The following is a 12,671-nucleotide window of genomic DNA, read 5'->3' as shown; positions in this document are numbered from 1 at the left end:
GGAATATATTTGTAAAGTAACCCTGGACATTATATATAGCTATGACATTACTTTATTTTATTATTTCATTACTTTAGCCTACCTGAGATTTGTCACCTCTACATGTTTGAAGAGGCAAAGTGACGACAAAAAGCAGCCAAAGCAACACCTGCGACATGATCAACAGCTCAAGAACAAATGCGATATCAGATTGAGTGAGATCGTCAGTATGAGAGATGCTCGTAAAGTCACGTAGGTTTCACTTCACAGGACTTAGTCAGCTATGGCTGAGCTCTAACCTCACTACTAAGCAATCTGTCACAACGCAACCTTGCTCTATGCCGTGCTCAGTAACACGTCAGCAGTGTAGTACACAAAGTTAGATAGCAGGACAGTGCTTAATTAATCTGGTTAATTACTTTGCCGTGTAAGGAATTATATTGCTCCGCGCATGCGTATTATTTTCTAATTGACAGGTTGACAGCCTTGGTCCTGGAATACCCTGTCCTGAGTTTTCCTTGCCTCAACACCTGATTCAGCTAATCAGCTAATTAGCCTGGATTGAAGTCAACTCTTTGATTAAACACTTTTCAGTAGACTATACTTCCCTTAAGGCATGGAAGTCTTCTTACGCTTATTATTATTATTATTGCACAGAAGCCCTTTAGTGATTCATTTCCTTTGTCCACTGGTTTTACTTCAGTGAAAAAAAACCCCTCTGCATTTGCACTGTATGAGACAATAGCACGGAACCTCTTTTGGAAAGAATGAAGGTGCTTTTGGGCTTTTCGACCTTTCTGAATATATAAAATAGGGGAATACCTTTTTCTGTAATTCATATCTGAATTTGCATTTGCACTTTTTTTAATCCCCCCAATTATAGATTAGATTAGATAGATAGATAGATAGATAGATAGATAGATAGATAGATAGACTCAGCAAAAAAGAAACGTCCTCACACATTCAAATAATGGAATAAGTCCCTGAACAAAGGGGGGGAGGTCAATATCAAAAGTAAGAGTCAGTATCTGGTGGCCACCAGCTGCTTTAAGTACTACAGTGGATCTCATCCTCATGGACTGCACCAGATTTGTCAGTTCTTGCTGTGAGGTGTTACTCCACTCTTCCACCAAAGCATTTGCAAGTTCTCGATCACGTCTGGGGGACATATGGTTACATGTAATTTTTCACTGCAAGGACGATTCCTCCTGTCCTGTCTCCCTGTCCTTCCTGTCTCCCTGTAGCACTGTGTTAGGCGTCTTACGTTACAGACATTGCAGTTTATTGCTCTGGCCACACCTACAGTCCTCATGCCTCCCTGCAGCAGACCTATGGCATGTTCATGCAGGTGAGCAGGAACCCTAGACATCTTTCTTCTGGTGTTTTTCTGAGTCACTAGAAAGGTCTCTTTAGTGTCCTAAGTTATTGTAACTGTGACCTTAATTGCCTACCGCCTGTAAACTGTTAGTGTCTTAAGGACTGTTGCACAGGTGCATGTGCAATAATTGCTTATGATTCATTGAACAAGCATGAAAAACATTGTTTAAACCCTTTCCAATGGATTTTACAAAATTATCTTTAAAATACAGTCTCCTGAAAAAGGGACATTCCTATTTTTCTGCTGAGTATAGTTTCTGATAGTTCTACCTGACTCCATGGGCAATCTTATACTGGGCGGAAAAGATGCATCTGCACAACGTACAGTTGGACCCCTTGCATATGTCAACGAAAAATATGCAATTAAACAAAATCAGTGCTAGAAAAATGAAGCTTTCCTCCCGGACGTTTCGAAAAAGTTCATTACGCAAAGCTTTTTTACACCGTGCACGCTAGTGCCATCTCGTGATCACAAGCCTGAAGTGCATACATTGAACTACTGCATGCTAATGGAGGCTGCAGAGGGATTTGGGGATTTCAGCTAAGGCCTGGCTTATTTTTAAAATTATTTTTAAACCAGAGGTCACTAACAATCAACTCAATCAGCCTGTGGCACTGCTGAGGTGTCATGGAAGCCCAGGTTGCTTTGATAGCGACCTTCAGCATGCCTGTATTGTTACATCTAGTGTCTCCCATAGATTTCTATGGGGTTCAGGTCAGGTGAGTTGGCTGGCCAATCAAGCACAGTAATACCATGGTCAGCAAACCAGTTACTAGTAGTTTTGGCACTGTGGACAGGGGTCAAGTCCTGCTGGAAAAGGAAATCAGCATCTCCATAAAGCTCGTCAGTGGATGGAAGCATGAAGTGCTCTAAAAGCTCCTGGTAGATGCTGCATTGACTCTCGACTTGAGAAAACACATTGGAGCAACACCAGCAGATGACATGGCACCACAAATCATCACTGACTGTGGAAACTTCACACTGGACTTCAAGCAACTTGGATTCTGTGCCTCTCCACTCTTCCTCCAGACTCTGGGACCTTGATTTCCAAATGAAATGCAAAATCTACTTTCATCTTCCCCATGATTGTGGTTGTATGTACTAAACCAGACTCAGAGATTAAAGGCTCAGGAAAGCTTTGCAGGTGTTTTGAGTTAATTAGCTGATTAGAGCACTTCTCACATCGACATTTTTTTATTCTAATATTTTAAGATACTGGATTTTTGATTTCCATGAGCTGTAAGCCATAATCATAAAGATTAAAATAAAAAAAAAGGCTTGAAATATTTCACTTTATGTGTAATGAATCTAGAATATATGAAAGTTCCACTTGAATTAAATTATAGAAAAAAAAAAAAAAAAACTTTTCCACAATATTTATTTATTTATCTATTTTAAGATGTACCTGTATGTCAGCTGTGTCTAGCCACTGTAGTCGTGTCCTGTTGGTGAGTGCATAAAACAGGTGGGAAGAAGGGAAGGGAAGAAGAGGGGGAAAATAAAAAAAGTCACAAGTCTGTTTAATTAGAACACTTTATTGTTCCAAAGCAGCAGCCAATAACTTGAAACACAATCTACACACTCCAGTGGAAGGCAGCTTTATGCATGTGTGTGGATCCGTCCTTCTCCTGCACTTCTAATATCCACATCTGTTAAAACTGAAGGTGTGCTAGGTGTACATTTTCAGAGGTGCTTAAAAAAAAGCTTATGTAAATCCATCATTTTGTCATACAGTTGTAAAGTAAACCACATGTTTTTTGTTTTTTTTTAAGACGGTCAACACCAGCCACCCAAAACTGTTTTAATGTACAAATTAAATTGATGTTTCAAATCATAGGTCATACAATAAACCCCATACACATGATTACATAAAAAGTTTGGCTACACTTTACAGTAAAATCTTAAAACTCCATTTTCAACACCGATGGAAAAATAGTTTTGTTTTTTTTTCATTCTAAAATCAAAATAAAGCCTTACAATTGATAATGGTAATCTGAGCAACATACCCAATGGACTTTAGTTCAGTAGATGAGGACCAAAAAGCTTGAACCTATAATCAGTATTTATGGAGTAGTACAGAGGAAAGCTAAAGCCAGAGGTTCAAATGGTCTGCAAAATATTTACACAAATCTAATTTTAGTGCAGATCTAAAGTGGGAGTGATTGACCTCTGAACCAATATGCACCAAGTGTCACAATAAGAATGCTGGTCCAGGAATTGAAATTAAAGCCAACATCATACAGTATGCAAGAATAGAACTCTTATTCTAACGTTTCATACACATGAACCCTGAGTCATTCTCTAAATGAAATTGTCTGGAACATTGTGCAATCCCTCATTATTATCTATGGTCCTGAACTGGAGGTATGCTGGTGCTCACTTTAAGTTAGACATTCACAGGGTTCTCAACCCAGGTTCGTCTTTAGTCAAGCACTAACCCAATACAAAATTTCTGGTTTTGAAAATGTTATAATGTCCCTGGAAGACATATGCATGTGGTGGATTTCAGGTACTGTCCTGTGCATCTTACAACAGCTTTATCATGCTCTCCCTGGATTTTCCAACCCCAACCCATTTTACTAGAAGAGAGAGAGAGAGAGAGAGAAAAGTATTTTAAAAATGTAGCAAAATATAACAAACAAGAACAAAACAAGCCAAGATGTTGAGAGATACAAAAGGGCTCAAATACAACTTTCAAACACACAGGTACAGTGCCCTCCACTAATATTGGCACCCTTGGTAAATATGAGCAAAGAAGGCTGCGAAAAATTGTCTTTGTTTAACCTTCTGATCTTTTGGTCAAAAGAATTCACAAAATATTCTGCTCCCATTGATAAAGCAATCGTAAACAACACAGGTTTATCAAAAATAAATAAATATGTTAAATATAGGTGTGCAGCAATTGTTGGCACCCCTATGAATTCATTTGAGAAAAATATATTTGACATGTATTCCCGTTGATGTATTAAATTATTTAGTACACCTGGGTAACTAGGAACAGGAAATTGTTCAACAATGACTTTCTGCTTCATAGGGGTATAAATATGAGGTAACACATAGGCAAAATTCCCTTAGTCATTCATAACAGTGGGTATGACCAAGGAATATAGCTGTGATGTGCGGCAAAAGGTTGTTGAGCTTCACAAAATAGAAAGAGGCTATAAGAAAATAGCGCAAGCATTGAAGATGCCCATTTCCACCATCAGGGCAATAATTAAGAAATTCCAGTCAACTGGAAAATGTTAACGAACCTGGAATATAGATGCGTGTCTACATTGTCTCAAGGCACTGTGAAGAGGACGGTTCGAGTGGCCAAAAAATCTCAAGGAATCACAGCTGGAGAACTGCAGAAGTTACTTGCATCTTGGGGTCAGAAACTCTCCAAAACTACAATCTGAAGTTAGCTACATCACCACAAGCTGTTTGGAAGGGTTTCAAGAACAAAGCCTCTACTCTCCTCCAAAACAAACTCGAGTGTCTTCAGTTTGCCAGACACTACTGGAACTTCAAATGGGATCGGGTTCTATGGTCAGATGAAACCAAAATGGAGCTTTTTGGCAATAAACACCAGAGGTGGTTTTGGCAGACAGAGAGGTAGCCACATGGAAAAAGTACCTCATGCCCACGGTTAAATATGGTGGTGGATCTTTAATGTTCTGGGGCTGTTTTTCTTCCAGAGGACCTGGACATTTTGTTAGGACACATGGCATCATGGACTATCGAATATCAACAGATATTAAACAAAACCTTGTCTGCCTCTGCCAGAAAGCTTAAAATTGGCCGTGGTTAGATCCTCCAGCAGGACAATGATGCAAAACTTACATCAAAATCAACACAAAATGGTTTACTGACCACAAAATCAAGGTCCTGCCATGGCCATCCCAGACTCCTGATTTAAAACCCATAGAAAACCTGTAGGGTGAACTGAAGAAGAGAGTCCACCAGTGTGGACCTAGAAATTTGAAGGATATGGAGAGATTCTGTATGGAGGAAAGGTCTCAGATCCCTATTCTCCAACCTCATCAGGCATTATATATGAAGACTCGGAGCTGTTATCTTGGCAAAGGGAGGTACCAGAAAGTACTCACTAAAAGGGTGACAATATTTGTTGCACACCTATATTTAAAGATTTTTTTGATAAACATGTGCAATTGTTTGATATACATGAGAGCAGAGTATTTTTGTGAATTTTTTAAATAAAAGATAAAAAGGTTAAACAAAGACAATTTTTCACAGCCTTCTTTGCACACATTTACCAAGTGTGCCAATATTAGTGGAAGGCACTGTACCTAAAACAAATAGTACTGCAAAAAATGTATTGTACACATTTTTTCCTTGTAAAAAAACAATCAGCCAAGTAAGCAAGGTTTTACCACCTGTTTCTATTCTTAGCTAATGTCATTCATATTACCTGATGTGGTTTAGGACACAGTACAACTTCATTATAATTTATAGAAATAAAATTTAAAAAACATGCAACATTAAGAGGACAGCTGTTTTTTTCAGTAATCTGTAATTCCTCAGCCTCTTTTTGAAATTTTGAAGATGGAAATGCACCAAAAAGCAGGACGTTTGGCATATTATAATGCAGTTCTACATCGAACTAGATTTATTTGATAATTAGGTTATTGCAGTTATTTCAAAGAAGCATATACAGTTTTCCAGGAAGAGGTTAATTCACTTGCTAGGTACATTAATCCGATAATAAATAAATAAATACAATTGTTGTTTTTTTTGTTTTTTTTAAAAGTGCTTTTGCTAAGAGAGATAGATAGATAGATAGATAGATAGATAGATAGAGAGAGAGATAGAGAAAGACACAGATATACAGCATCTTACCTGGCACCTGTAGGAAATCCTCAATAAAGCGAATGTAGGCCTGTGCATGAGGTGGCAAGTCGTCAAAATTGCGAGCTCCCTCTGTGCTGCAACACCACCCGGTTAACGTCTCATAAGTCACCACGACTTTAGTCAGGACATCCATATTAGCTGCAATTGAAAATTATATAGTCATTTTACACAAAGGAAAAGAGGAGAACAACTAAATTACCAAATCTGAGAATTATAACTCACAAGGAAAGCTGTCCAGCGGCTTCCCATCAACAGTATAAGCCACGCCCACTTTGATCTCAGACAACGTATCAAGAATGTCCAACTTGGTCAGAGCAATACTAAAAAAATTTTTTTTAAAAAACGAATAAGGACAAACCAAATTACATGAGATTAGTTAAATCTTTGGCATCTAAGATCTTTGAAACTCCATGTGTGTAAAAAGGTACTTACGCAGAGAAGCCATTGACCATGTGGGCATAACGAACTAATACCAGGTCCAGCCACCCGCAACGTCGCCGTCTGCCTGTAGTAACTCCAAATTCCCTCCCTCTTGACTGCAGAAGATCGCCGATGTCCTACACAACAACCAAAAGAAAAACCTACGCATCAGGAAATGTACCCTACATATTCGCTGATGTGTCTGAATCAGCTCATGTTAACACACTCACGTTGTTCTGCTCAGTAGGAAATGCTCCGACACCAACTCGCGTGGTGTAAGCCTTAACTACGCCATAAACACGGCCAATGTGGCACGGGGGAACCCCGAGACCTGTGCACACACCTCCGACAGTGCAATTGGAAGACGTCACAAAAGGATAGGTTCCTGTGGAAGGCAAAAATGACCCATCATATGAATAGATTGATTATACAAAGAATACATCTATTGAAAATTACTTTATAAGTGTTGACAGAAATACGGATTATTCCAATAAAACACTAAAAAGGAGAACAATCCCTACCAAAATCAATATCCAAGAGAGCTGCATTAGCCCCCTCAACTAGAATCTTCTTGCTTGGTCCAGTAAGAGCTTTATGCATGAAGAACACACCATCTGTCACCAGAGGTCGCAACCTCTCTGCATAACTCTACAATGGGAGAGGATAAGCACAAGGTAGTGTGAAGCAAAGACTGACTGCTTTTTTTTTGCTCCTCAAAATGGAATTACACGAATCAAAGATTTCCATCTAAAACTAATAATATATTTTGCACTAATTTACTAGTAAGAGACACTGACGCAGTCAGAGCCACAGATTGATACGCAGGCCATACAGCTTATCCAGCCTGCTGTGTTAATTTGCAATAGTGTATGCACATGAGTTTTAGCATTCCATTTTCATTACCTTCAGCTGCTCCAGCTCACTCTCAACATCAATGTTGAGGTTGGGGTACATAGTCTGAAAATGGCTAGCCAGGACACGGAATCTGCGGAGAAAGGTTGGTCGTTTAGCAAAAGTGGACTGCATATTATTTGAAATTCACATGTTTTTAAACATAATAAAAACTCACTTTTCTTCAAAAACTGAGAAGTCAGAGACCAAGTCACACACTCTCAGTCCATTACGTGCCGCCTTGGAGGAATATGCTGGACCGATGCCCTTTTTGGTTGTCCCCAAGCTGCATGGTAAAAAAACAAAACAAAACAAAACAAAAAAAAGGGACAAATAAAGAAAAACAGCTGAATAAACATACAAACTTTTCCCTCACAAAGTGAAGACAGAAAAAGAGAAAACCTACTTCTTCCCAGCTTGCTGTTGTCTTTGTTGCTCCTGTATCCCATCAACAGCCTGATGGAAGTTAAACACTGAAAAATGGAGATAAAGTACATAATCTGGCCACAGCTTAATTTCAGTAGTGCTGCCTCAAAGGCATTATCATGAAGGAAGTAGATTTAACTGAAGCAATGCATTATACATATAGTAACATGTGATCCTACCAATATGTGCACGATCAGAAATCTTCAGCCTCTCTTCCCAACCCTGTAATCCTGAATTCAAAACACAAAATTAGGTCTATTGTATAAGAGCAACAATAAAAGTAAAGCAAATGTGGATACAGTAAATTATTCAGTCAAACTGGGTGGTGGTAGAAAAACTTCATGACTTTCCTCCCAAACACACACTCCTTAGCTCACCTGGACCTTTCTGAGAATTTTTCTCTGCTTCCTCAAACAGTCCAGGCAGATGAATCACAACTCCATTTCCTGGAAGACAATTAATAACAGGGGATTCTAAGAAAATGACGACCAATACTGTGAAATTAGTAATAATGTGTGAAAGGCATGTCATGCATGACCAGCATTGCCAGATTGGGCTGAAGAAATAACTCATATTAGATTGATGTTTATATACACTTATGTTTGGGCTTTAGTGATTTTATAGCATATGCGTAAAAATCTGCCTAAAGCGCACCTATTATGGTTTTGAAATGTGCCTAATTTTGTTTTGAAGGTCTCATACAATAGATTGACATGCATCCAACAAACACTTTAATGTGCCATTTTAAATTGCAGCATTACCTTCTCCCCCCCAGTGTCCAAAACGACTCGTTCAATTATTAGTTCCAAAAAATTAGTCCTAAACTCCTCCATAGAGAGAGAGAGAGAGAGAATACGCTGCTCTGATTGGTCACATGTCCCAGTCGGTTGTGATTGGTCTACCACTGTCAGCGAGCAGCCAATGAAGACCAGAGGTGGGGCTTTTTGTTACAAGGTTAGTACAGGAAGTAAGTCTGGAATTACTAAGGACTCGTTTTAGCTGTTCAGAATCGGTTCCTTCTTTTGAGAGTCAATAACTCCCATTTGTTGTGCACTTTGATTTTTGAAACTTTGCAGACTTTTTACATTCACAAACAGCTATAACACACTACATGTAAGTTAATATTTGAAAAGTCATAATAGGTGCACTTTAAGCAAATATTGGAGGGAAATTTTAAGTCCATATTGAGCATGGACAGACATCAGTCAGACACCACAAACCAGAAGTAATTAAAAGGTGGCGAGGAATTACAAGGAAGTGTGATTAAAGTTAAAAAAAAAAAAAAAAACAACTAATTAACCAAATAAACAAACAAGTGATTATTTCAGACCTGCCATCAAATTTTTCTTAGGAACACTGCATTTCAACAGCAGAACACAATAATATGCCAAAAAAGCTATCTTTACTCCTCCCTAATAAAAACAGCAGATGAGCCAATGAACCTATAGCTCCGGAAAGAATGACTGTTTTGCTCTCCTCGGATTCAGGAGCCATTTATGATTTCAGGAAGGACACGCCGCTAATTGCACTGCGCATGCTCCCAGCTCCCCCGCTGTGCAGACAAGATGGCGACCTTCAGTTCGAACACAAAATGAACAAGCGGTGCCAGGTTGCCCGATCTGGCGCGCGTGACTCAGGTGGAAAGATAATGGCAGAAAATGAGGAGTCTGTGTGTTGTTAGGTTTGGGCAGCAGGGGGCAGAAGATGAACTTAATTCTAAAAGGAGAAGGTCAAACGAAACGCACCAATAAAGGAGACGGACTTTTTGTTGAGGACGCCGCTGGGTAAGAGGTGGAAATCGTATTCCACACCGTCCACCACCACCGTGTGTCCCGCGTTGTTTCCGCCCTGTGAGACACAATGGATGCAGAGAGTGATGTTGGAGCAGCAGCTGTGAAGGCCGGACATAACTACAAGCGCTAAACTGTTTGGGCCATAATTTTACTCAAGGACAGACGTAACAAGTGTCGCTAATAATTTAAGTCAGTGATGAAGTTATATATAGTTATATATATATATATACACACACACACACACATACAGACTTAATTAAGCAAGATACATTATAACAAGGTGTAAAGTTCCTGGGCAAATAGTCGGTCGTTGCAAGCTAACAGAGGCCTCCTGCGGAAATAGGAAGTAACTTAGCAACCCAGTGTTAGCTTGGTAACCACAACAGTAGTGCTGCTGCTTGTGATCAAAACAAACTCCTTAAGCAAACATGTCGTTCTTATAACTTAAACAAAACAACGTGGAAAAGGAAGTCATTAGATACAGTACCTGGCATCTGCAGACAATGTCGGCGTCCATGGCCAACAGGTCGACCACTTTCCCTTTCCCCTCATCTCCCCACTGAGCCCCGAGCACGACAGTCACTTTATTCTGAGGCTCCCGGGGATTCCGCAGAGTTTCCGTCCCTTCATTTTCCCGGGACCGCTTAACCGCTGGCTCGCCGTTCAGGGAAGCCGTTTCTTCTCCATTAGACATCGTGTTATCTGCTGCCATGCCGCCTCTGCGGTGTTGTGCTGTGTGTAAACGCTGGGCGATGAACACCACACACCAAAAAAGATCTTTTCAAAATAGCGGCACAGGGGTCCAAAAATAATCCCAATCACAGGGTTTTGCTTATCATCCAAGGAGATACTTCAACTCAAGTGTGTTCCCTAAACCTTGAAAAAGACGCGTGATATTGAGAGGTTAAGGAGGAGTAGTGTAAGCCTTCAGCTACGAAGAGAATATTTGGCTTGAAATTTGTTTTCAGACTCTTAGTGCAAGTTACCTCACAAAACCGGAAGCGGTGGATTTTGGCGCGTAAGTGGGCGTGGTTCATTTTGGCGCTCTTTCCAACAGATTTCCAACAAGGCGGACCTAGGCAAAAATGTAGGAATGGGGCCCTCATTTTCAGTGTTTTAATATCGATATTTAATTTTTCAGCATGTTATTTAGCATTAATAGCAATAATCAGGGGTGAACTGGGACCAAAAAGTGGCCCTGGATGTTCTGGCCCAGAGCGGACCACCACAACCGGCCCACAACACGCCCATCATAACGCACCGGCTCCTTGATGGTTAGACCAATTTTTAACAGCAGTTACTAGCATAAAAATATAACACAATACAGAAACATAAATGCTATTTAAACATATTTATTTTAAGTAGCACTGAACAGATATCATGTCATATTTGTAAAATAGGCAAACAGAAACAGAAGAACAGTGTGACAAAAATATAAATGATCACGACAGCATGTTAGCTAGTTTGGGGGCATCATCTGGGTACAGTGTAGGAGAACTGCGCCTCTCCGCTGTATAATTCCTCAATCAGGACAGAAATGGATTATTTTTTAGCACTAACATGAATCCACATCTAATCATTTTACCCTGCAAAAATAGACCACTACTACTATGACTACCACTACTATAATATGATATTAATGTATTTATTTTCTAATATTATGAAATTAACCTCAATATTAGGCTATAGCCTATATTAATAAATAAGTCTATTTCACTGTAACCACTAACCAACCAACTAACTTATTTGAAGTAGCATTGAACATGAATCCACATCTGAATGGCCCACTATCACCATGTGACACTAAACTCACATATGATCATGTCTGCAGAGTTCAGGGTTTCATTTGGACAGACAGAGAGAATTAACTGTGCTGTTTGTCTTGGCCTCGCTGTTCTTTGGCTGTAATTTTAGAGCCTTGCCTTCACGTCAAAGGCAAAATCTGATAATTAATGCACTTCATGGGCTCTGATAAAAACTTTTTGCTTTCCTCCCGTTTTCTCCTCAGCACCGCTGCTTCGCTTCATTTTTGCTCTGTTTTACACTACACGTGACGGCGCCGACGTTCACACGAGTTGGCTCCTCTCTTCCTGAATCATTTCCACAGATACGCAGTAAAATTGTGGAATAGTTCAATTCAATTCAATTCAATTTTATTTGTATAGCGCTTTTTACAATAGACATTGTCTCAAAGCAGCTTTACAGAAATATCAACATGGTATACAGATATTAAAGGTGCGAATTTATCCCAACTGAGCAAGCCACTGAGTGGCGACGGTGGCAAGGAAAAACTCCCTAAGATGTTTTAAGAGGAAGAAACCTTGAGAGGAACCCGACTCAGAAGGGAACCCATCCTCATCTGGGTAACAACAGATAGTGTGAAAAAGTTCATTATGGATTTATATGAAGTCTGTATGGCCTTAGGAGCAGCCGTAGTCCCAGCAGTCTGGAATTAAAGAAGATTTGAGCTCCATCCAGAGGCAGAAAGGATCTGGATCTCTAGTATCTCCATAAATTCATGTGGGGCTCGGCGAAAGGAGAGAGGGAGAAAAAAGATTATTATGACTGCGAAGTAGTAGAACAGAATCTAGTCAGGGTAGGCTTGAGTAAACAAATACGTTTTAAGCCTAGACTTAAACACTGAGACTGTGTCTGAGTCCCGAACACTAATAGGAAGACTGTTCCATAACTGTGGGGCTCTATAAGAGAAAGCTCTTCCCCCTGCTGTAGCCTGCACTATTCGAGGTACCGTCAAATAGCCTGCATCTTTTGATCTAAGTAGGCGTGGCGGATTATATAAAACCAAAAGGTCGCTTAGATATTGTGGCGCGAGACCATTTAGTGCTTTATAGGTTAATAAAAGTATTTTATAGTTAATGCGAGATTTTACTGGGAGCCAATGCAGTATTGATAATATCGGTGTGATATGGTCG

At 39.7% G+C, this 12,671-nt stretch overlaps 2 protein-coding genes across 2 annotated transcripts in view; both read right to left on the bottom strand.

Annotated features, from left to right (window-relative positions):
• LOC128622471 (vascular endothelial growth factor A) overlaps positions 1-2,520 on the bottom strand; it is a 13,117-nt gene extending 10,597 nt beyond the window's left edge. The window contains exon 1 of the mRNA XM_053649007.1: positions 83-2,520. Within this exon, the coding sequence (XP_053504982.1) occupies positions 83-157 (75 nt within the window). The 5' untranslated portion in view covers positions 158-2,520. The remainder of the gene's footprint in view (positions 1-82) is intronic.
• Positions 2,521-2,876: 356 nt separating this feature from the next.
• On the bottom strand, positions 2,877-10,682 carry adssl (adenylosuccinate synthase, like). Its single transcript, XM_053649006.1, has 13 exons — positions 10,226-10,682; positions 9,691-9,793; positions 8,323-8,391; positions 8,125-8,175; positions 7,926-7,992; positions 7,698-7,805; positions 7,532-7,613; positions 7,150-7,276; positions 6,859-7,013; positions 6,641-6,765; positions 6,431-6,528; positions 6,197-6,346; positions 2,877-3,936 (listed from the first exon to the last, which is right to left on the bottom strand). The coding sequence occupies exons 1-13, from the start codon at positions 10,448-10,450 to the stop codon at positions 3,884-3,886; spliced, it is 1,413 nt and encodes a 470-aa protein (XP_053504981.1). The 5' UTR covers positions 10,451-10,682; the 3' UTR covers positions 2,877-3,883.
• Positions 10,683-12,671: the final 1,989 nt, after the last annotated feature.

This window comes from Ictalurus furcatus, chromosome 18, assembly GCF_023375685.1.
Source record: "Ictalurus furcatus strain D&B chromosome 18, Billie_1.0, whole genome shotgun sequence".
In the NCBI taxonomy this organism is placed as follows: domain Eukaryota; kingdom Metazoa; phylum Chordata; class Actinopteri; order Siluriformes; family Ictaluridae; genus Ictalurus; species Ictalurus furcatus.
Note: the sequence above shows the minus strand (reverse complement) of the source record. Positions and strands in the feature narration are given on the sequence as shown.

Coding starts and splice junctions, on each gene's coding strand:
- adssl (XM_053649006.1), bottom strand. CDS start 10,450: ATGGCAGCAGATAACACGATGTCTAATGGAGAAGAAACGGCTTCCCTG. Junction 7,277..7,531: donor GTGAGCTGGAGCAGCTGAAG/GTAATGAAAATG, acceptor CTCCCATTGTAG/AGTTATGCAGAGAGGTTGCG. Junction 7,014..7,149: donor TCTCTTGGATATTGATTTTG/GTAGGGATTGTT, acceptor TGCCTTCCACAG/GAACCTATCCTTTTGTGACG.